Source organism: Tursiops truncatus, chromosome 3 (assembly GCF_011762595.2).
Source record: "Tursiops truncatus isolate mTurTru1 chromosome 3, mTurTru1.mat.Y, whole genome shotgun sequence".
Lineage (NCBI taxonomy): Eukaryota > Metazoa > Chordata > Mammalia > Artiodactyla > Delphinidae > Tursiops > Tursiops truncatus.
Genome location: NC_047036.1, coordinates 171,095,311 through 171,118,660, shown reverse-complemented (window position 1 = coordinate 171,118,660; position 23,350 = coordinate 171,095,311). Strand labels below are relative to the sequence as shown.

The 23,350-nt window shown below is 62.5% G+C and overlaps 2 protein-coding genes across 11 annotated transcripts in view; one reads left to right on the top strand and one right to left on the bottom strand.

Moving 5' to 3' along the window:
• The first annotated feature begins 1,305 nt into the window (after positions 1 to 1,305).
• HCN2 (hyperpolarization activated cyclic nucleotide gated potassium and sodium channel 2) lies at positions 1,306 to 22,318 on the top strand. The gene is given in 9 exon segments (XM_033855025.2): positions 1,306 to 1,973; positions 11,048 to 11,471; positions 12,550 to 12,711; positions 13,728 to 13,946; positions 15,348 to 15,494; positions 19,018 to 19,258; positions 19,448 to 19,612; positions 20,971 to 21,449; positions 21,451 to 22,318. Coding segments are annotated over 9 exon segments (2,742 nt in total). The 3' UTR covers positions 21,688 to 22,318.
• Positions 14,911 to 23,350, bottom strand: part of POLRMT (RNA polymerase mitochondrial) — a 20,644-nt gene continuing 12,204 nt past the window's right edge. For 5 of the 10 annotated variants that reach the window (XM_033855018.2, XM_033855022.2, XM_033855021.2 and 2 more), the window contains 5 exons: positions 22,978 to 23,050; positions 22,733 to 22,824; positions 22,584 to 22,645; positions 22,408 to 22,496; positions 14,911 to 16,094 (listed from right to left, as the gene is read on the bottom strand). In XM_033855018.2, coding sequence (XP_033710909.1) covers positions 22,447 to 22,496; positions 22,584 to 22,645; positions 22,733 to 22,824; positions 22,978 to 23,050 — 277 coding nt within the window. In that variant the 3' untranslated portion in view covers positions 14,911 to 16,094; positions 22,408 to 22,446. Of the gene's footprint in view, positions 16,095 to 22,396; positions 22,497 to 22,583; positions 22,646 to 22,732; positions 22,825 to 22,977; positions 23,090 to 23,350 lie in introns of those variants that run through there. The other 5 variants (XR_004526113.2, XR_004526114.2, XR_004526115.2 and 2 more) reach the window with 5 other exon arrangements.

The window sequence follows — 23,350 nt, the reverse complement described above, 5'->3', positions numbered from 1 at the left end:
CAGGAGATGGCCCGGCTCAGCCCACCCATTGTTCAGATGGGCCCATCCCTCAATGCCCTTGAGTCCCACCTACTGTGCACAGGGACATGTCACATCTCCACCCTCATGGTCCTGACCTCCAGGTGGGTGAAGTCACCCAATATGATGTCAGGCCTGAAAGCGCTAAGAAGGCCAGAGGGTCCCTGGAGGCCAGCGGTGGTCTTCCATCCCTCTCCCTGTATCTCCAGGCCTTTCCTTATCTCTGCTCCCCATCTCTCCTTTGTGCAGGATGCGCTGGTTGAGCTGGGGTGGGGAGTGGAGGCTGGGAAGAATCCTGGGCCTGTGGCCTATGTCACCTGACGCCAGGAATCACTCCCCAGCCTGGCTCTAGCCCCAGAAGCAGAGCCTCGAGTGTTTTTCCAGATCTGGGGGCCTATGGGGCGGGGGCTGGCTGGAGCCTGAGCCCAAGGGGCAGAGAAATGGGGTAGCCCAATGGGGCTCACATGTGGGCATCCGGTGGGAAGGGGTGGCAGACCCTGGGTCCCCCTGTGACCCTGGGCACTTCCCCACTTTAAAGCCCACCAACCTTTTGGGAGAGCCCCCCCCGCCCCCCACTGTACTTTAGGGCCTTGTTTGAAGGTGGGGATCCTCAGAACCCTTGGGTGGCTCTTCCTATTGGCCCAATTCGGCCTCAGTTTCCTCATATGCAGGAGGTGGGGGAGAGGGGACCACAGTGGGACCTGGAGACTCCTGGCCTGACCCCACTTTGCCGCTCCCCACACAACACGTCTTTGTCCGGGGGCTCAAGTGACAAAGCAAGGGCTCGTGTGGCCTTTTATTATGGAAATTCTCAAACCTATAGAAAGGATGGAGGCTAGTATGGGGGCGGCTCCACTTCTCCGAGCCCCAGCTTCAGTGGTTACCGCCCCGCTGTGTCCTCTGGACAGAGGCGAACTGAAGCGCCAGGAGAAGGCCCCTCGTCAAGGTCGCGCGCGGCGGCGATGACCTTGGGCGCGTGCCTCTTTTTCGCGGGCCTCAGTTTCCCCTTCTGGGACTAGGCTTGATCGGATCTCCGAGGCCTCGAGCCGCGTGACCTTGGGCCGTCCCAGAGCCAGCGCCCTCAGTTTCCCGGGCGCGGGACCCGTGCGGGGCGCGCCGGGAGTGTGCGCGGGCAGAGGTGGGGCTCCCGCCCCCTCCCCTCCCCCGCGGCCCCGGCTCCGCCCCTCGCGGCTCCGCCCCGCCCTACCCCCGCCTCCCCCCTCCCTCGGGCTCGGGCCGGCGGCGGCGGCGGCGGCTCCGCTCCGCACTGCCCGGCGCCGCCTCGCCATGGACGCGCGCGGGGGCGGCGGGCGGCCAGGGGAAAGCCCGGGCGCGACCCCCGCGCCGGGGCCGCCGCCGCCGCCGCCGCCGCCGCCGCCGCCGCCGCCGCCGCCGCCGCCGCCCGCGCCCCCGCAGCAGCAGCCGCCGCCGCCCGCGCCCCCTCCGGGCCCCGGGCCGGCGCCCCCACAGCAGGCGCCCCGGACCGAGGCGGCGCCCCCGGAGGCGGCGGACGAGGGCGGCCAGCGGGCCCGACTCCGCAGCCGAGACAGCTCGTGCGGCCGCCCGGGCACCCCGGGCGCGGCGAGCACGGCCAAGGGCAGCCCGAACGGCGAGTGCGGGCGCGGAGAGCCGCAGTGCAGCCCCGCGGGGCCCGAGGGCCCGGCGCGGGGGCCTAAGGTGTCGTTCTCGTGTCGCGGGGCGGCCGCGGGGCCCGCGCCGGAGCCGGGCGCGGGGTCGGGGCCGGCGGACGAGGCGGGCAGCGAGGAGGCGGGCCCGGCGGGGGAGTCGCGCGGCAGCCAGGCCAGCTTCATGCAGCGCCAGTTCGGCGCGCTCCTGCAGCCGGGTGTCAACAAGTTCTCGCTGCGGATGTTCGGCAGCCAGAAGGCCGTGGAGCGGGAGCAGGAGCGCGTCAAGTCGGCGGGGGCCTGGATCATCCACCCGTATAGCGACTTCAGGTACAGCCGCCCGGAGGGCCGGCCGGCCAGCGCGGAGGGGCACGGCCAGCGGACGCGCACAAGGGTCGTCCTGGGAGCGCTGTGGAGAGGGCGGGGCGGTGTGCCCCGCGGGTGACCTCGGGGCCCCTCGGTGACCTCGGGCGCGTCCGGGACCCGCCCCGGAATGACCTGGGCGCTCGAGGCGCCGCCCTTGGAGGGACACTGGGAGGCGCGCGCCCCCTCCCACGCAGCCTGACATTCCCCGCCCTTCGGGTGGGCGCACGTCACGGGCCGCAGGACCAAGGTCTGAGCGCGGAGGGGCGGAGAGGACGAATAGAGGGGAACGTGGGCGCCGGCGAGGCAGCGGAGCGGAAGGAAGGAGGAAGGAAGGGCGCCCGGGAAGGACGCACCCCGTAGAGGCTGGCGGAGAAAGGGTTAAGCGGACACGCCGGGTCCCAGGGTCTCCACCTGCGTCCCACGCCGCAGGGAGGCGCGTTCCGGGTCCCTGGGCCTCGGTATTGCGCAAGGAGGGGACACTGTTCGTGCTGGTGTCCCCCGGCTGTGTCTACTCTGAGCCGCATCAGCTCCAGCGGCTGGGTGGTGTGCCCAGGTGTCAGTGGTGGTGATGTTGATGTGAATTCAGCTGGCTGATCCGTGGAAAGGCTCAGAGCAAGGCCCGGAGCAGGCTCAGCCGCGTGTGTTTGTGGTGTGCCCAGGTGTCAGTAGTTGTGTAGATGCTGATGTGAATTAAGCCAGTTGGTGCGTGGAAAGCCTCGGAGCAAGGCTGGAGCAGTGTCACGCCGCCGCGTATGTTTGCAGTTCCGTTCCCGGGTGAGCGCTGTGTGGCCTGGGAGTGTGAACGATGCACATCATTGCAGGCCGTGTGTGTGATCACGAACATGTGACTGCGGCGGGCAGGGGCCGAGTGCTCTGGGGGGTGTGTCTGCATGGCGGATCACTGGTGTGTGTTGGGGAGAGAGGGAGTGTGTGCGCATCAGCGGGCAGTGGGTGTGAGGTGTGTGCATGGTGTGTGTGTGAGGTGATGTGTCCGTGACTGGGGTGTGTGAGTTGGGGTGCAGAGGGTCTCCCCAGGCCTCCGGGCCACGATCTCAGGGTAGGCACGGTTTCAGCACCACGGACAGCAGTCCAGCGGCCTCCGAATCCTATGACGCCGCGGGTCTCGCCTCCCTCAGGCCTGAGGTCGGATTCCTGGATCCCCAGAGCTGGGAAAGCGGAGCTGTGGGACTCTGCCTTTCCCTGGCCCTCCATATCCCCTGTGCCTGACAACTGGGGAAACGGAGGCCCAGGGGCACACAACTCAGGAACGGAGGGTGGAAGAATGTCCAGGAGTCTAGCTCCTCACCCTCAGACCGTCCTGGGAGGTGAATGCAGCCTTGACCGGCGGCTTTGGGAGAGGCCGGGGGCCCAGATGGGGTGCCTCTGGATGGGCCCGACCGGCATGGGGGCTCAGCACCCCTGCAGATGGTTCCAGTCTGTGAAATGGGGATGAACTTGACTTCCAGGGCTCCCTGGCCCACCTGGCCCCTCTGTGAATGGGGGCTAAAGTCAGCTGGCTGGAAAGGGACGTGGGGGCCATGTGGGCAGGGGGAGGTGGCTGCAGAAAGTAGCCATTCCTCTGTCCCCTCCAGCACATCCGCCTGTAGCATCCAGGGCTGTGGGTGGCCCTGGGCTTCCTCTCAGCTACAGAAGGGGTGGGGGCTGCTGGGAGAAGGAGCTGGGCGTCCCCAGCCTTGTGCGCGTCCAGCACAGTTGCCCGTGGGTCCCTGGGCAGATACACTGTAAACTGGGGGTGAGCAACGGGATGGGGGTGAGGGAGGGATGAGTGGGGCCTGTAGCTGGGACTAGGTGAGCCAGTCAAAGTAAAAACCTTAAGACCCTGCCAAGCTGGGGTGCTGCGGGGCCTCTACAACCCCCCACACGTTTTGGGAACCCTTCTAGACCCCTCGGATTCAATATGGAGACAGACCCCCCCAAGCACATGATCGGAGAAGTGCTTCCTGAGCCCCTCTTGGGCCACAGCACCTTAAGAATATAGATCCAATCCTCATGTCAGATGTGAGGTGGCTGCCGCAGCTACCCCAAATTTACATGCGAGGAGAGGGGGTCACGGAGAGGTAAAGCCACTCGCCCAAAGCCACACAGCTAGTCCCCGGCAGAGCAGGGATTCATTCCTGGGCAGGCTGGCCCCTGAGTCTCCACTTTTGGACTGTCAGGCAAGCTGGCCCCTGGCCATGTCCTGTCCAGGCCAAGAAGAAGTGGGAGGAGAAAGGCATCCTGGGGATTGTTCAAGATAAGGGGGCTGCCCAGGGGGAGCCGTGGGTCATCTCTGTGTTCGTGTGGGTGTTAGTTTTAAGACCCATTTGTGGAGCAGTAGGGAGAGGCCTTTCTGGGTCTGCTTGTCCACACTTGGCTCCGTTTGTCCTCATGACCTGACGGTGCAGACACCATCCCCGCTGGTGCCCGGGTAAGCCCTGGACATGACTTAAAAGGGAAACTGGGCCGTGAGACCAAGGCTTCTCCCCCAGCCCCAGGTCCTGCCCAGGGCCATGGCATCTCCACTTTCTTGAGCTGCAGCTTTGCTCAGATTGGCACGGCACCCATCTGGCATGGAGCACAGAGCAATTCATGTTTGGTCAACTGGGACAGCCTTGGTCACGCCTAGCTCCTCGGGCCACATGGGCTTCCAGGGAGGGCAGGCGTCTGCACAGTCCTCGGGGAGGGGGGCTCTTGAGGAAGGTGACTGGACCGAGGCCGGAGGAGCGGGCTGCAGAGGGGCTGCGGCAGTCTGCAGCGAGGCCTGCGCCCGCTGTGCATGGCCTGGAGTCCTCTCCGGGCTTCCCTGCCTCGGTTTCCCCAAATGTGTGGTGCACCCCATTTCTCTCGTTCCGGTCGATGTCTGCACGGTCCGTGCGTTCAGAAGCGGCCTTTTTTCCTTGATACGCTTACCTGCCTCTCCCCCCCACCTCCATGGCGTCCTGGGGCCTGGCACGTTGCGGGGGCGGGGCCCAGGATGGTTTTGGGAACCTGCCGAGGGGCACACATGGGTACCCGGCAAGGCCAGTCAGGTCGTGAGCCCCAGCCCTTTCTGAGGCATGTCTTCACTTCTTCATGGGGCCATGAGTAGCACTGCAGCTGGCGCCCGGATACAGATGTTCTAGGAGCTTCCGTGGGGGTGGGGGAGGGGAGAAGCGTGTTCGAGGGACAGCAGGAAGTATTCAGGTTCAGGAGGGTTGCTTTTCCTTCTTTGCACCCTGAGGTCCATTTCTGAGTCAGAACAAGCATGAAGACCACCCCAGAGCAAAGCAGGGAGAGCGGCCAAGGGGCCAGCATGGAGGGTCACAGCCTGGGCCACTGCCTCCCGGAGGTCCTGGGGCCCTGGCAGGATCTTCTGCCCCTGCCCCCAAAAATGTATGACGAAGAAATATAGTTAACTCTTTCACCTGGCCACCCCGGGCTCTAGAGGCCAGAGAGAGGGCTTCGCGGAAAGGAGGAGAGCTCAGAGGGGAGGGTGTGGGTGGTGGTGCCCCAGGCAGCTAGGGCCCGGCTGCAACTCCCCACCGCCCGTTCTGGACAGTCCGCTTCTTCTGCCACTTCCAACACCTCCTTAGTTGGTGGTCACTTGGTGGTCAAGGCAGCCGTGGCCGTGTGGGCGCGTGGGCAGGTCGGGGGGGGGGTAGAGGCTTCATCTCCCTAGAGACAGTGTGGGCAAGTGGCTTCCCACGGCCTTTCTTCCCGTTCCCGAGTCTGTAAGTGCTTCTGAGGTCTGACCTGAGTCTCTCCTGCTGCTGCTGCCGAATCTCAGTTCAATGTTCCCGAATTGTGTACCACCGGGAGGCCTGGTTTGTGGGGAAAAGATAAGTGGGTCCTTTTCCTGGCCCTCAGCGGAGGTTAGACAAAGCCAGGACAGGTGGATGCTGACCTGTATCTGTGTGACATCCTGTGGGGTCCCTGAGGGCCTGGGGTGGTGGAGGGGCTGGCCTGAAGAGCCAACGGGGCTGGAGGACTTCTCCTGCCCCAGATGGCCCTACGGATTAGCGCGAGATCAGGATGCATCAGCTCATGAGAATAAACCCTGAATGATCCCAAGTTGGGGCGGTGGTGAGGGGCGGGGGCCAGGGTTTCCCCGGTTCTGAATCCAGCATGAAGACACTCAGAGTGGGGGGTTGGTGGACATGCCCATTTCCCAGGTGGGAGGATTGAGGCCCAGGGCCCACCCGGCTGGGAGGAAGGACGCTCCATGGTCCCTGTGAGGGGTCAGGGGCCTGAGGTGGCCGAGGCCCCTCTCCTCTCTCCATTGGTTTCCTGCCAGAATTTGGGGTTTCTGGCCCCTGAATTAACTGCTTTAAAGACGTCACACCCCCACACCCCCTGTTTCAACATCCATGACCTGGGGGTTCAGGGGGACACTGGGGGGCCTTCCTTAGCCACCCACTTGCTCAGGACAGACCCTGCCTCCTTCCCCCATCAGCAAGCCCAACCCACATGCAAAGAGCACAGGCTACCCCACTTCCTCCCTGGGCGCCGCCCTCTGCCCATTCCTTGCCTTCCGGCTGCCGGCAGGGGCATCTCAAGATTCATGTTCGTCCTTCTCACTTAAAACCTTCCATGGCCGTGGCCTCCACGGCCCTGCAGAGCCCGGCTCCCACCCCCTCTCACCCCTTCTCACCTCCCTTCACACCCCTGCTCCAGCCCCAGGCCTCCTGGCCGCCCCGGAAGGCAAACTCCACGCAGCCACGGGACCTTTGCACTTGCCGTTTCATCCGCCCAGGGTGCAGTGCCCGCACTCTGCCTAGCGGCCCTTCTCCATTATCCACCCACACGTCACTTCCTCTGAGAAGCCGTCCCAGCCCACCCTGGCTAAAGTGGCCCCTCTGAAGCCTCCCACTCATTTATCTGTCTGTGTGGAACGCCTGTCTCCCCCCTGGGCTGGGGGCCCTGAGGGAGGGCCGGGTCTGTCTGGTCACCACATGTCCCCCAGGCCTGCACACAGTCAGCCCCACAGCCTGCCCTGTCTTGGGATTGCTCAGGAATCTTCCCCTGCAGGAGTCTCAGTTTCCCAATCCCTGACACCTGCCTGGGATCCGTAACTCACATCCGAGGGCTCAGGTCCTAATAATCCATCCCTAGCTCATCCTTAATCCCTGACCCCCCCTCCCTTCCCGGCCCCTAATCCCCTAGGATTTGCCCGATCCGATAGGTAATTCCTGGACTGCTTCCAGCCTGGTTCTTGGTTCTCTGACCCTGAAGGGAGGGAGCCGCTACCCTTGTTAACAGCGTCCCTGAGCAGCCACTTCAAGCTCCCGGGACGCCCCTGCCCCTCGTCCGGCCCTGCCCTGCCCGGTCCTGGAAGAATAGGGCTGCTTGTCAGCTTCTGGAATTGGAGGGGCCCCAAGTGCTGGAGACGGGAGGGTGACAGCATGGTCCTGAGCTGTGGCCTGGAGGTCTGGCCGCCTGGGTTCCGTCATTTCACCACTTCCCACCTGGGTTTCTCCGTCTGCGCAGAGAGAAGGGTCGGGGCAGCTGCTGCAGCGGGAGCTGGGCCCACAGTGGGGGCCCCGCTGACATCAGAGCCATGTGGGTGTGGCGCCCGGGAGAGGGTTCCAGGCTCTCCTGTCCACAGGGCGCTGGGGGTCGTTGCCGCTGAGCCCCCGCACCCCACCGGGAGCCCCGGCCTTGCTGGTCTCTCAGGGCCCAGCTCCTGTCCTGGCACAGGCAGGAAGCGGGATCTGAGTGTTTCCCGACGGGGCCCGTTGTTTGTTAGGAAGGACTTTTCAATACGAGGTTTAATTACTGTCCCTGAAGGCCTTGGGTGGCTGAGGGCTGACTCAGGCCCCTGCAGGCCCCGACCCCGTCCCAGGGGTCTCTGGGTCCCAGGGGTCTCTGGGGCAGCCTGAGGCGGGAGGGGCTGCCAAAGTTGGGCAGAGGAAGCATTGTGGCTCAGAGAAGGACAGTGATTAGCCCTGGGATGCACAGCCCAAGGGGGCGGGCAGGGCGAGGAAAGGGGGTGCTGGGGAGAGGGACCTGGATCCTCTGCCCCAGCCCTCAGTTTCCCCTCCTCCTACCCAATTCCAGGAGGACCAAGGGCCACAGGCCTGGGGGCGGCAGGCTGGCTTTCAGGTCTTTGCACCCCTCCCTGGCTGGGCCACCTCTCTGGTCTGTCAGTGGGGAAGTGTGGTGCCTGCACCCCCACCCCCACCCCCAGAACAAAAGGAGGGAACGTCTAGGACGAGTCGCCTGTGAAGGAGGAGGCCGTCTTCATCCTGGCCGTTTACGCTGTGGCTACCCGACCCTGGTAGTTTCTAGGCCCCCCGATTTAGATGGTTTCTAACCACCCCCTCCGTGGTTTCTAGGCTCGTGCCCCTGGCCTTCCTGCTTGCTTTGTCCCTGGGCGTGAGCGTCCACTGCCGTGGAAGCTCTGGTGGTGGAAATGGGGACTAGGCGGGTGCGGCCCCTCAGTCAGGTTGGGGCTGGGCCCCTGGGGGTCTTGAGGATGAGTAGATGCCCAACACCTTGTCTGGATTCAGGCAAAGGAAGGTCTTGAATTTGGAGCAGTCATTTGGGTTTTGCCCTTAACACTCACCCCAGATCATGTCAACCCTTTCAGCTCTCGAGGTCTCCATCCGCACACCGAGATGGGTTTCCCGGGCTCTCCCCATCATGGTTGGAGTCCCCATGGCCACTGGGAGAAGGCTCCAGTACATGTGGGCGGACAGAGCCGGGGGTGGGGGAGAACCTCAAAGCCTGCCACTCCCTGGGCTCCTCCCGGACAGACAGGAGACTGAGGTTCCCAGGGGCTGCAGGGACTTGCCCAAGGTCACACCTGCCAGTGGGCGGGAGCCCAGGTCTGGCTGCTGTCACCACGGTCTTAGACATTGGGTCCCTTCCAACCTTGGCTCTGGAAGACCAAGCTGCTGTGAACATCTTGTTACAAATCACTTTTTAATTGTTTTCTCTTCCTCTTGGATGATTTCCTTGGGATCAGTTCCCCGAAGTGGAAGGCCTGGGTCACCCGGCAGGCGCGGTGCTGTAGCTCTTCCCTCGGGGGGCTGCTCAGAACAGAGCCAATTCACAGTGAGTCCCAAAACAGGGAGCCCAGTGCGGCCAGGCTTTCTGCTAATTTGAGAGAGTCCCTCCAGCCCTTGGGAACCTCAGTCTCTTCTTCTATCCATCCAGGAGGAGCCCAGAGAGTGGAAGGCTTTGAGGGTCCCCCAGGCCTGTCCTGCCTACACATGCTAGAGCCTTCTCCAAGAGGACATGGGGACTCCGGCCATGATGGGGAGGGCGCCGGGCCTACGGGAGAGCCCTGGAAACCCACCGCGGGGTGGGCGTTTCTCCCTGCACCGTGAGGGGCAAAATCAGACGCATGACTCTGTTCAGAATTTGAGACCCTCCTTCGTGCGAATCTAGACAGGGGCTGTGGGCTTAGACCCCCATCTGGGGCATCTACTCATCACTGAGACCCCGGGCCTCCGAGGTTTTCTCTTTATGTATACGAGTTAACAGAAATATAACATAACAGTTAGCCTTTAACCATTTAAAAGTGTACCGCCAAGTGACAGTAAGTACGTTCACAGCGTGGTGCAGCCATCCATCCCCCTTATCACTCGCCAGAGCTGCTTCATCTTCCCAAACAGAAACTCCCCAGCCCCTACAGCCACAACCCCACTCTGTGTCTGTGGATCGGCCTGTCCTGGACGTTTCCCATCCGTGGAGTCACACACCGTGGGTCCTTCTGTGTGCGGCTTCTCTCACTGAGCATCGTGGTCTCAGGGTCCACCGACGTGGTAGCGGGTGTCGGGGCTTCTCTCCTTTCCGTGGCTGCGTGACGCCCCGTGTGTGGAGGGACACATGTGTTTGTGTGTCCATCCGCTGGTGGACACTCGGGTTGCTCCCACACTCTGGCCATTGTGAATCGTGCTGCCGTGGACACTGGTGCACAAGTGTCTCTTTGAGTCCCTGCTTTTGAGTCCTTGGGTGAAGGCCCAGGAGTGGAATTGCGGGGCCACATGGTGACTCTAACTTTCTCAGGAACCAACAGGTTTCTCTTGGAGTGGTTTTCTTTCCTATTTTGTCGATTGCCGCAGGGCTGGGCATCTCTCCATGTGGCCTTTGCTGCATCTGTCTGTCCTCGTGGGTAAATGCTGGACTCAGGACACTGTGCCTGGCCGTTAATATTCCTCAGATGGACGGGCCTTTTTCTGGGAGCACAGAATTCCCGGGTGGAGTTTTGGAATGGACCTCCAGGACTTGTATCGGTCCTGGGCATGTTTGGCCAGTCATCCCTTTTTCAGGTGTACTTATCACATGAAACATCCGAGCCGTGGCCAAGTCCCGTCCCTCAGGCTCTTCTGCCACCTGGCCCTGCGCTCTGCCGGGCAGGCCTTGGCTTCTCCCTTTTTCCCAGACGGCCTGGCACCCTGGCCTCTGTCCGGTCCCCAGCCCCCCCGGCTGCTACCTGAAATGGATGGACAGCCAGTGCCCCCTGTTCAGCCTTCCGGTGCCCCACTGGGAAGTCTGGCCAGGGTGGGGGTCCTGCACCTGGATGTCAAACTGTGGGTGTCCGGTGCCCACCCGGCACCTGCAGCCCCCAGCCGCCCAGCCACTCAACCCTCCTGGCTGCAGTTCCCACCCCCCACCCCCCCGCCCCTCCAGCTCCTCCGCTTGTCTGTCTTCCCCTCCTGGCTCGGCCCTAGTGCTTTTTGGACGGCAGCCTTGTGCCAGGCACGTTGGGCCTTCTTGGTCCTGGGAAACATTTAGTCAATTTTTGAGCGGCCTCTTGGACTCTTCCAGGTCTCCGGCTTCTTCAAGGAGAGAAGGTCAGGCTGGGCCAGAGAGAGGGACCTGGGCTGGGGGAGCCCAGCAGTGCTGTCTGGGGCTTGGGAGGGCTTCCTGGAGGCGGGGTCCACAGTAGCCGGGGCCAAAGTCTCAGCTTTGCCGGAGGAGGCGAGCGCTGGGCTGGTCTTCAAAGGCGCATGCGCGTGTGGTGGGGCAGGCAGGCTCCGCGGAGGGCCCCGCGCAGGGCCCCGCGCAAAGGTGGAGGTGTGACCGCGTGACCGGCTGCACCTCGCCCCCAGGTTCTACTGGGACTTCACCATGCTGCTCTTCATGGTGGGAAACCTCATCATCATCCCCGTGGGCATCACCTTCTTCAAGGACGAGACCACGGCCCCGTGGATTGTGTTCAACGTGGTCTCGGACACATTCTTCCTCATGGACCTGGTGCTGAACTTCCGCACGGGCATCGTGATCGAGGACAACACGGAGATCATCCTGGACCCCGAGAAGATCAAGAAGAAGTACCTGCGCACGTGGTTCGTGGTAGACTTCGTGTCCTCCATCCCCGTGGACTACATCTTCCTCATCGTAGAGAAGGGCATCGACTCCGAGGTCTACAAGACGGCGCGCGCCCTGCGCATCGTGCGCTTCACCAAGATCCTCAGCCTGCTGCGCCTGCTCCGCCTGTCGCGCCTCATCCGCTACATCCACCAATGGGAGGAGGTGAGCACGGCTGCACGTTGGCGCAGGGGCGGGGTCGTGGGCGTGGGCAGGGTCGTGATGAGCGAGGAGGAGTGGTGACGCGGATGCAGGCGTGGGGTCTGTGGGGTCGTGATGGGCTGGAGCGGGGCTAGGATGTAGGGGCGCGGGGTTGTGATGAGCGAGGGGGTGGTGATGGGTGAGGATGCCGTGATGGGACCCGGCCATTGGCTGCAGGAGGGGGGCAAGGAGGCACCAGGAACAAAAAGGCGGGGCCATGATGGGAGACTCTGGGCGGGGCTACCGGGGTCCAGGGACATGGTCACAGTGAGAGGACAGGTGGGGATACAGGCAAACGAGCGAGGTCATTGGGTGGGGCACTGGGCGGAGTTACAGGGACTGCAGTGAGGGGCCTAGGAACCTTAGGGGTGGAACCTGGGCCTCGGGGCGGGGGCGGGGGGCACGGGGCGCGGTCACAGGAGCTTGTACCCGGTGGAGGGTCGGGGGGTCACAGGGAGCGCAGCATGGACGCTTAACGCATCCGCACCGCTCTCCTTCCTTCTACCCTGTAAGAGGCATACTCCACAGCCCCGGTGGCAACGGGGAAACTGAGGCTCCGAGAAGCGAAATCACGCCCCTCTCCCCCAAGTTCAGACCCGCCTCTGGACTGAGTGTGACCTGATTCCTGAAGCCCGCGGCCACCACGCGGGCTCAGAGTCGCCGCCACTGTCCAGGACAGCAGCTAGGCTCCGAGGCGGGGAGTGGGTGGGGACAAGGCTGCGGAAAGAGGCCGTGGTCCTGGGAGAGGGCAGTGGGCAGGCGACCAGGCAGAGAGATTTGGGCGCCCGGGGCGGCAGGCCGAGCAGGGGGCCATGTGCTCTAGTCTAGGGTGCTGCATTACCTTGAAAGGCAACGGGTCTCACAGGAGCGGGGGCCCCACCGGCCGCGTGGGGGGCGTGGTGAGGTGGGGCGGCTCCCAAGGGGAGTGGGCCCTGCGGAGGGCTTCGTCCTCCCACTGCCCGGGTCGCAAGAGGCCGTGGGCGGAGGCCTCTCCCTCGCACACCGTCTGCGGGACTCTCACGGACGCCGCCCCACCCGCCAGATCTTCCACATGACCTATGACCTGGCCAGCGCGGTCATGCGCATCTGCAACCTCATCAGCATGATGCTGCTCCTGTGCCACTGGGACGGCTGCCTGCAGTTCCTAGTGCCGATGCTGCAGGACTTCCCGCGCAACTGCTGGGTCTCCATCAACGGCATGGTGGTGAGCCCCGAGCCCCCCGCCCCACATCCGCTCCCGGAGCGCACGGCGCCTGAAACACTCCTCTGGGGGTGAGCGCCCCTGTGGGCTGCTATCCGACTTCGAGCCTTGCCTTGCAGACCCCGGGACCATGGAGATCTTTGACCGTTTGAGGGCTATAGGACAGTTTCTGCCCCCCAGGGATCGCATCATCTGCTTACTGTGCTTTGCGATGCATTCCACTTTTTAATTTGCATACATGTATTTAAAAGACAGTTTTATATCATAGCCCTCAAATGGAAAAGTGGTATCATGGGCCGTGAGAGATAAAAATTGGAGACTCACAAGCACCTATTACTTCCTGGCTGAGACGCTGAGTGTTAAAAGCTTTCCTCCTGCACGTGGGGCACAGGGCAGGTGGGCATTGACGGGCGGGAGCAGCGGAGGGAAAACCCGTGGGTGCCCAGCCGGCGCCTGGCACAGCTGCCTGGCTGAGGCAGCTCACTGTCTGGCCGGACACCCAGGCATGTGGTCCTGTTTCCTGAACGGGGCCCGCTGCCCCCTCCCCTAGCCGGGTCAGCTGAGGACTGGGAAGGGCTCCTGGTCCTGCCTGATGCCTCCCCCCTCTCCGCCCCTCTGATCAGATGCCAGTGTCCCCAACTCACTGTCTCCGGGGTCCCCGGAACTTTCCCATTCTCTTGGCCTCACAGACACTCTCATCAGAGGCTGAAAAGTGGTGGGGGCTCCTGAGCCCCCAAGGCTAGACTCTGGCCCCTCCGAGCCTCAGTTTCCCAGGACTGAAGTGGGGAGGCGGCTTCAGACCCGCACCTGCTGCTGAGTGGCTGTGACGTGTGCGCACAGCCATGTCAGCTGCCTGAGTCTCAGTGTCCCTTGGTTACCTCTGGAAGACACGGAGCTCACCACCTGGATGCCTGGGGGAGGACGGGCAGGCGGGGCCCTGGGGGGGTGGTGTGCGTCAAGGGGCTCCCTGGGGGCCACGAGCGCCCACCCACCCGCCCCCCCCACCCGTGGCCTTGCAGAACCACTCGTGGAGTGAGCTCTACTCCTTCGCGCTCTTCAAGGCCATGAGCCACATGCTGTGCATCGGGTACGGGCGGCAGGCACCGGAGAGCATGACGGACATCTGGCTGACGATGCTGAGCATGATCGTGGGCGCCACCTGCTACGCCATGTTCATCGGCCACGCCACTGCCCTCATTCAGTCGCTGGACTCCTCGCGGCGCCAGTACCAGGAGAAGGTGAGAGGGGGCGGCACCCCACATCCCCCCAGCTCTGTGGAGGAAGGAAGTCTGGAGCCTGGAGGGGGACAGGGCAGGAGGGGTTGAGGGAGACACAGGCCAAGGGAGGGGACGGGAGCCAGAGGGGTCCGAACAGGACAGGGCCAGTCCAAGGGGCATCAGGGGGCTCCAGGCGGGGGGGAAGGTCTCTGGGCCGTCTCGGGAGGGGCTGGGGTCCTAGGGTCGCTCAAGGACACGGGGGAAGCCTCTGGGGGAGCAAGGATGTCCTGGCACTTGGCCTTGGTGGGGGAGCCTCCGTGGAGCCAATCCAAGGGCTGTGGGCCGGGAAGGGCCGAGAGAGGGCGGGTGCGACCCCACAGGCCAGCCCTTTCTGGAGGTCAGCCTCAGTCTCCCCTCCCTAAGGCCAAGGGGGGCCTGGTCCCTGGGACATCGCCCCATTGGCCCTGCACTGCTATCCGGTGGCTGGCCCTGGCCAGGCAGCTGCAAGCCCCCAAGCAGTGCCCAGCAGTCGGGTCGGCTGGGTCAGCTGGGCCTGGTGCCAGGCACCCCGGCTGTCCGGAAGCCACCAGCCTCCTACCCAAACATGAACTGGTGCCGCCACCCGCCTGCCGTCACGGGTTCCGCTGAGCTCAGGGCAGCTGTGGCCAGGCGGGGCTGGGCTGATTTCTAGAAAGATCATTGGGGAGGGGAGCCAGGGCCACCAAAGGGTCTGGGACCTCTGGGGCGGGGGCCAGTACAGCCCCCTCTAAGGGCTGGGGGTGGGGTGCTGGTGGCGGGAAAGGGTTGCCAGATGAAATTCAGGACGGGACTCCCCAGTGGTCCAGGGGTTAAGACTCCACACTGCCACTGTAGGGGACACGGGTTCCACCCCTGGTAGGGGAAGTTCTGCATGCCGTGTGGTATGGCCAAAAAAAAGGAAATTCAGGACATAGCAGTAACTTTTTTTTTTTAATTCATTCATTCATTTCTGGCTGCGTTGGGTCTTCGCTGCTACGCGTGGGCTTTCTCTAGTTGCGGTGCGTGGGCTTCTCATTGCAGTGGCTTCTCTTGCTGTGCAGCGCGGGCTCAGTAGTTGTGGCGCACGGGCTCTAGAGCACAGGCTCAGTAGTTGTGGCGCACAGGCTTAGCTGCCCCAGGCTTAGCTGCTCCACGGCACGTGGGATCTTCCAGGACCAGGGCTCGAACCCGTGTCCCCTGCACTGGCAGGCGGATTCTTGACCACTGCACCACCAGGGAAGTCCCCTGCCCAGGATATCCTTATCTGGGGCATTTTGGTAGTTTATCTGAAGTTCAGATCGCCCTGGGCATCTCGTATTGTGTTACTGTTAAGTCGAGGCCCACTCGGGGCGGGGGCTCGGGAGCGGCGGCCGCTGACCCGGGCCCCCCCCTGCCCTGTTACAGTACAAGCAGGTGGAGCAGTACATGTCCTTCCACAAGCTGCCTGCTGACTTCCGCCAGAAGATCCATGACTACTACGAGCACCGCTACCAGGGCAAGATGTTCGACGAGGACAGCATCCTGGGCGAGCTCAATGGGCCCCTGCGGGAGGTGAGGTGGGGGTCCGCGTGCGGAGGAGGGTCCTGGGGGAGCCCCACGGGCCCCTGCAGGAGGTGAGGGGCGGGGTGCCCACTCCAGAGGCTCCAGGGAGGGTCCTTCCTGCCCCTCCCAGCTCCTGTTGTGGCCCATGGTTCTCGGTGTCCTTGGCTTGTGGACACGTCACCCTGGCCTCTTCCTTCATCTTCACGTGGCCTGTTCCTGTGTCTCTGTGTCCCCTCCTCTGTAAGGACACCAGCCACTGGGTTCAGCACGACCTCATCTTAACCAATCACACCTGCAAAGACCCTGTTTCCACATCTGGCCCCGTTCACACGTACCAGGGCTCAGGACTTCAGCGTATGACGGTGGTGGGCGGACAGTTCAACCCGTGACCCTCAGCAAGCAGTTACTGGGCGCCAGCCGTGTGCCCTGCCCTGTTTCCAGGGAGGTGGTGCCAGAGGGGAAGCTCTGGGAGGGACGGAGTGGGGAGGGGCTTGGGGCGACTCACAGAGGCAAGTGTGAGCCTGCGTGGCCCTGAGGAGGGACAGGAACGGGCGCTAGGATTTCTCCCGAGGGTGGAGGTGCCTCCCAGCAGGCAAGCACTGTGGCTACCTGCAATGAAAATATTCGCTGGGTAATTATTTTCATTCATTCACTCATTTACAGACAAACACGTCACAGACCACAACATGCATGAAATGCCGTGTCGAGTGTATTCAGAGTGGTGCCACCACTGCCGCCTAATCCCGCGGCCTGGCCTCCCCGGCTGCTCAGGACACCCGGCCCTCACTCCCCATTCCCCTCCCGCCAGCCCCTGGCGACCTGTGTTTGATCATTACTTAGGTGTTTACATAAAGTCAAATTTACAAAACCAGATATTTTCAGAAAATGCCCGTCTTCTGTCCTGTCCCTCTGCCCGGTTTCCTCCTGCTCTCTCCGTCCATTTTCTGCCTTTTTAACAAAACAAAGGCGGGCAGGCCTCCGGGGTGTCCGTGCCTGGCGCTCCCTCTCTGGGTCCTGTTATGCTTTGTGGGAGGAGCTCGCGGCACAGGGCAGAGGCGAGGGTGGGGTCGGGGCCCTGCCGGTCTGTCCAGATTCCCCTCCGAGGGCGCCACGAGGGAGACGGTCCCAAAACGCCCAGGTGAGAGGTGCACCCCTCAGGTGCGATTCTCTTATTTTCCTGCCATCAGGGGCTTATTTGCATTTCTTTCTGTAAACTGTTTATAACTTTTGCTTGTTTTCCTACAGAACTTTTGGTCTTTTTGTTGTTTTTATTATTTTTTGAAAATTGGGAGCGATTTATTTATTTATTTATTCATTTATTTATTTATGGCTGCGTTGGGTCTTCGATGCTGCATGCAGACTTTCTCTAGTTGCGGCGAGCGGGGGCTACTCTTCGTTGCGGTGCGCGGGCTTCTCCTTGCAGTGGCTTCTCTTGTTGCAGAGCATGGGCTCTAGGCACGCGGGCTTCAGTAGTTGTGGCTCTCGGGTTTAGCTGCTCCGTGGCCTGTGGGATCTTGCCGGACCAGGGCTCGAACCCGTGTCCCCTGCATTGGCAGGCGGACTCTTAACGACTGCACCACCAGGGAGGTCCCTGGCCATTTTATCTTTAAAACTTGCTTACTGTGGTTTTATTCCCCCACGTGTGGAATTTTTATGCCCTGTACGTCAGGTGCTGCATGTATGCTTGCTGTACACAGTAAGTGTTCAATGTGTGCTTGTGTAACAGAGCGAGTGTTACAGTGTTCAGTGTTTGCCTTCTGTACGCAGCAGGTGCTCAACACCTGACTGCTGTACACAGTAGGTCAATATCTACTCTCTGCAGACATCAGGCACACAATACATGCTCGCTGTATACAGCAGGTGCCCAATACCTGCTTGCTGTACACACCCAGGCTTTAGAGGAATTTGCCCACGTTTTCTTCTCATACTTGTAGGGTTTCATTATTGGCATGTAGACCCCCTATGCCTTTGGAATTTATCGTGGAATCTGGCGTGAGGAAGGGATCCAGTCTTATCTGCTGTGTGGGGCTGAACCATCTGGCTCTGCCCCGAGACTTGGTGGGCGAGGGGCACCTTAGGCTGAAGTTCCCTCCTGCTTGGGTCTATTTCTGGACTTTTCATCTGTCCCATCGGCCTGTCTGCTCTGTGCGCGCCAAACCCACTCTGCATCGCAGAGGTTTACGATGTGCTTCGGTGTCTTAGAGGGTGAGTTCCCCCTCCCTGCTTGTCTTTGTCACGGGCTTCCTGCTACTTCTGCTCATTTGTTCTAAATGCACTTGACTAGCCCCGGTTATCGAGAAGCGAGCCGGGCGGCATTTCCACAGGGCTCTGTGTCCTGTATCCCTGCCCGGGGAGAACGGGTGTCTTCCGTCTCGAAGATGGTGAGCAGCGCTCTCTAAGGACACAATGTGTTCAAGGCTCTTCTGTGCCTCTGGGAGGGTTTTCAACGTTTCCTCATATAGATTTGGCCATGTCTTGGTAAACTCGTGCCATGGCATCTCACTTAGCTCTTTATGTGGGTGGAAATGGGGTCTTCTCATCCATTACGTCTTCTTCGAAGTGCCTTTCGTTTGCCTGTACAAAAGCTGTGGATTTTTTTTTTAATTATTTTTGGCTGTGTTGGGTCTTTGTTGCTGCACGCGGACTTTCTCTAGTTGAGGCAAGCGGGGTCTACTCTGTGCAGTGCGCAGGCTTCTCATTGCAGTGGCTTCTCTTGTTGCGGAGCATGGGCTCTAGGGCGCGCAGGCTTCAGTAGTTGTGGCATGCGGGCTCAGTAGTTGTGGCTCGCGGGCTCTAGCGCACAGGCTCAGTAGTTGTGGCGCACGGGCTTAGCTGCTCCGCGGCATGTGGGATCCTCCCGGACCGGGGCACGAACCCGTGTCCCCTGCATTGGCAAGCGGACTCTTAACCACTGCGCCATCAGGGAAGCCCGATTTTCTTTGTAAGGTAAGCAAAGTGCCCCGTCATTAGGGCACACCCGATGGATGCTCCGTCAGGTGAAATCCCCCCATGACCCCCACCCAGATCAAATACGGAGCATTTCCATCCCGCAGAGGCTTCTTTGCCAAGGATAACCGTCATCCTGACTTCTACCCCCGTGGATTCGTTTTAAGGCTCTTGGTTTTCATGTTGGTTTTTTTAACCACTTGCTATTTTGACAAATTTCCCTTGTTACAGTTTTCCGTTGACTCTTCCGGGTTTTTCAGGCAATCCCATTAATACAGATAGTAAAGAGATAGTTTTACTTTTTCCTTTCCAATTCTTACGTCTCTGAATGCTCTTCGTGTCTAACTGCATCGGCCAGTATTGCCAACACAGAGTTCAGCAGTAGAGGATCTTGGGAATCTTTTCTTGATCCTGTCTTTGGTGGCAAAACCTCCAGTGTTTGCCTATTAAGATGCTGGCTTTCAGGCTAACGTGTTAAATCCCTTTCACAAACCGAAGGTCTGAGAGGTGCAACAGTCCCAAAGGTAGGGTGCGATGGAGGATCGGGTGTGCGCCCTGCCGTCACCCCCGCCTCCCACCCCTACAGGAGATCGTCAACTTCAACTGCCGGAAGCTGGTGGCCTCGATGCCACTGTTTGCCAACGCCGACCCCAACTTCGTCACGGCCATGCTGACCAAGCTCAAGTTCGAGGTCTTCCAGCCGGGTGACTACATCATCCGTGAGGGCACCGTTGGCAAGAAGATGTACTTCATCCAGCATGGGGTGGTCAGTGTGCTCACCAAGGGCAACAAGGAGATGAAGCTGTCCGACGGCTCCTACTTCGGGGGTGAGTGTCTGTGGGCAGGGGTGCTGGCGGCGGACGGAGGTCAGGGTGGGGAACCCGAGCAGCAGGAAGGCCCTGGGGCGGTGGGGGGCGGGGCTGGACTGCTCTGCTGGCTGGGAGGGCCCTGGGGACAGCTGGCTTGGGCCGCTGGGTGTGGCCCAGCAGTGAGGACGCTGCCCCGGCTGCACGCAGAGATCTGCCTGCTGACGCGGGGCCGGCGCACGGCGAGCGTGCGGGCTGACACCTACTGCCGCCTCTACTCGCTGAGCGTGGACAACTTCAACGAGGTGCTGGAGGAGTACCCCATGATGCGGCGGGCCTTCGAGACGGTCGCCATCGACCGCCTGGACCGCATCGGTGAGTGGGCCCAGCGGTCAGCCTCAGGGGCTGTCGGGGGGCCGCCTGAGGAGTGGGGTGGCATGGCCCAGCTGACCCTCAGGGCCCCTTCTGACCCCCGGACCAGATTCCTTGACCCACTTTCTCCCTTGGCCAGACACGGCCCCGGTTTCCCAGGGATGGGGAAATGGGTGTTTCTGCTCCCTAGGCAAATGTTTGAGCACCTGCTGTGTGCCGGGAGGTGTAGATGTGGCCCATGAGGCTGACGGGGTGGCTGCCCTCAGGCTTGTCACAGAGGAGGGGATGTCCTTGTGACTCCAAGTGGAGACCCAGACGGGTAGGCGTTGCCGGTAGAAAGACAGAGGCATGTTCTGGGAGTGGAGACAGCATGTGCCAAGGCCCTGAGGTGGGAAAGAGGCCTGGAGTCCAGGGACTCAGGGAAGCTGGGAGGGAGGCGGGCACCAGGCACATGAGGCCACAGGGCTGTAGAGGAAGGCGCTTGGGCTGTAGGTCAGAAGCATTGGGGAGCCATGGATGATCCCAGGCAGGGGAGGACCTGATCAGGACCTGTGCACTTTATGAGGGTGGGCATATGGAGGAATCTGGTGGCCTGGCCTGTGTGTGTGGGGGGGGGTGGCTTTGGGTAAAGGGAGAGGTGGCCGGGCAGGGGGAACCTTAGAAATGGCTAAGGACTTGCTGAAGACTAGAGCAGGATTCAGAGAGATAGAGGCCCTTGGTACTATGTGTGGGAATAAAGACAGCGAATGGCTGCAGAAGCAAAATGGGGTGCGGTAGGGAAGAGTTGTTAAGACTTCCCAGTACGCAGAAAGCACTCAACGTGTTTATGTTATAAGAGGCGCTTCAATTTTTGCTCTGTACAGTATTTGCTCGATGTGTTTGCTATATACAGTAAGCACTCAACCCATGCTTGCTACGTACACGGCAGGCATTCAGCATGCCGGCCGTGTACAGGCAGGAGTCTGCGTGGGCTGCTGTGCACAGTAAGTGTCTGATACCTGCGTGGTGTACACAGCAGGTGCACGATACATGCTTGCTGTATACAGGAAGTGCTCCCTGCATGCCAGCAGGATTCGGGTGTCTCATACTTGCTTTGTGTGTGAAGCAGGTGCTTGACGTGTTTGTTTGCTACACACAAAGGTGCTTGATTCATGCTTGCTGTATACGGTAGGTGTACTAGTTCAGCTTCCTATACACAGTAGACACTTGGCATGTTTGCTGTGTGCAGGAGGGGCTCCATTCGTGCTGGCTGTTCAGGGCAGGCACTCAGATGCAGGCCTACTGCACGCAGAAGGCGCTCCACGCGTGTGTGCAGCGCACGGCAGCAGGCAACTCTGACGCGCCCCCCTCCCCTAAACCAGGCAAGAAGAACTCGATCCTGCTGCACAAGGTGCAGCACGACCTCAACTCGGGCGTGTTCAACAACCAGGAGAACGCCATCATCCAGGAGATCGTCAAGTACGACCGCGAGATGGTGCAGCAGGCCGAGCTGGGCCAGCGCGTCGGCCTCTTCCCGCCACCGCCGCCGCCGCCGCCGCAGGGCGCCTCGGCCATTGCCACGCTGCAGCAGGCCGTGGCCATGAGCTTCTGCCCGCAGGTGGCGCACCCGCTCGTCGGGCCCCTGGCGCTCGGTTCGCCGCGCCTCGTGCACCGCTTGCCCCCCGGGCCCGCGCCCACGGCCGCCTCGCCCGGGCCCGGGCCTGCTGCCAGCCCCCCGGGCGCGCCCTCCAGCCCCCGGGCACCGCGGACCTCGCCCTATGGCGGCGTGCCTGGCTCACCTGCTGCGCCCTGCGCCGGGCCCGCGCTGCCCGCGCGCCGCCTGAGCCGCGCCTCGCGCCCAGCTGTCCGCCTCGCAGCCCTCGCTGCCCCACGGCGCACCCGGCCCTGGCCCCGGCCCCGGAGCCTCGGTGCGCCCGGCCAGCAGCTCCACGCCGCGCCTGGGGCCTGCGCCCGCCGCCCGGGCCGCAGGGCCCAGCCCGGACCGCAGGGACTCGGCCTCGCCCTCACCCTCACCTGGCGCCACCGGCGGACCCGACCCGCTGGACTCCGCGCGCTCACGTCTCTCGTCCAACTTGTGACCCTTGCGCGCCGCCCTGTGGCCCAGCCAGGCCGGGGCGGGGCTGTCACTCAGACCAAAGCCATGCCATTGTGCAGCCCGGGCCGCCCGCCCCAGAAGCCATAGAGGAGACGTAGGTAGTCGTAGTCGGACGGGCGACCCGGGCCGGCGGGACACCCCCGCCAAGCCACCCATCGCCCTGAGCCCACCCACATTGCCCCTGCCCCCGGCGGCCCCGCGCACGCGCGGGCGAGGGGGCTCCCTTCACCTCGGTGCCTCAGTTCCCCCAACTGTGAAGCGGGGACAGGCCGGCCGGGGCCAAGGGGAAGAGGGCCGTGGAGCCCCGCCCGCGCCCGCCCTCGCCCTCCAATGAGGATCTGTTTTTAAGTGCAATACTTAGCCCGCCGGTTTCCCGCTGCCCCCATCGCGCTAGCGCAATAACCAGCCTGGTCCCTGTCCACGTGCGTCCGCGGTGACCGCCCCGGAGTGGGCACATACCACTCCCTCCAGCACCCCAGCATAGGGGCGAGGCTGGGGGGGTCCCTGCCGTCATGGTGAATGTACTGACGAGCCGAGGCAGCAGCGCCCACTGCGCCCCCCACGCCCCACTAAGCCCCACGCCCCCATTCCGCGCAATAAAAGACAGCATTGGCGCCCAGCCTGCCGCGTATGATCGCTCTGCCTGGACCCAGCGCGCAGCCCGCCCCTCCCCGAGGCAAGCAGCCCCCACGTGGTGACAGACCTTTATTCACACTAAGGTACAGGGAGGCAGCACGGGCCGTCAGCTGAAGAAGTACGTGGAGTGCTTCACCTGCTCCAGGTTGAATGTCCCTGCGGAGCAGAGCAGAAGGCTGGGGGCGGGCCCTGGGGAAGGCCCCGCCCCAGCCCGGTGAGGGGCCGTCCAGCCCTGGGCCTCACCTGTCTTGGGCACAGACAGCAGCGTGTCCATCAGCCTGGAGACCCAGATGCTCTTGGAGGTCCTGAGGGCAAAGGCCGGGTGGGGGTAAGGCTGGGGCGGCCTGGGGAGGGAGCGGCCTCTGCGGTGCTGGGCTGGGGGGGGGCCTCACCTGGGGTCGGAGCAGAACCGCTCAATCAGGAACCTGGACAGGTTGTGAAGAATGGGCTGGCTGTGCAGACGGACGAACTGCTCGCGACAGACCTGCGATGGGGGGGGGGGGGGGAGGTGGGGGGGGCGTCAGCAGCCAGGAGCCAGGCCCAAGGGGCAGGGGGACCGGGCTTCCCAGGTCAGGAGGGGATGAGGTCGGGGGCGCGAGAGCCGGGGGTGTCCGCCCTAGTGGGGGTGGGCCTGCACCTGGTTCATGACCGCAACGTCAGCGGCGTGGGTCCAGAAGCAGTCGTGCACCGAGACGAAGGTCAGGCCCTTCCTGCGGCAGCAGTGAGGGGCCCCCGTGGAGAGGCCACGCCTTGAGGTCCCCTCCCTCACAATCCACACCCCACCGCTGCCCAGCACTGGCCCAGCTCTCACCTCAAGCCCCTCCCCACCGCTCAGCCGGGGGGCCCACTGTCCAGTGACGCCCACTCTCCTCTCGCCCCTCACCCCCGCACACTCCAGCAGCTGTCTGTGCGCCACACGTGCCCCTCAGCAGGCAAGTGACAAGTTCTCCTCTTAGGAAGAAGCCTCTTTGCCACCCTACCCCCAGCTGCCACCCAACTGATTCTCAGCT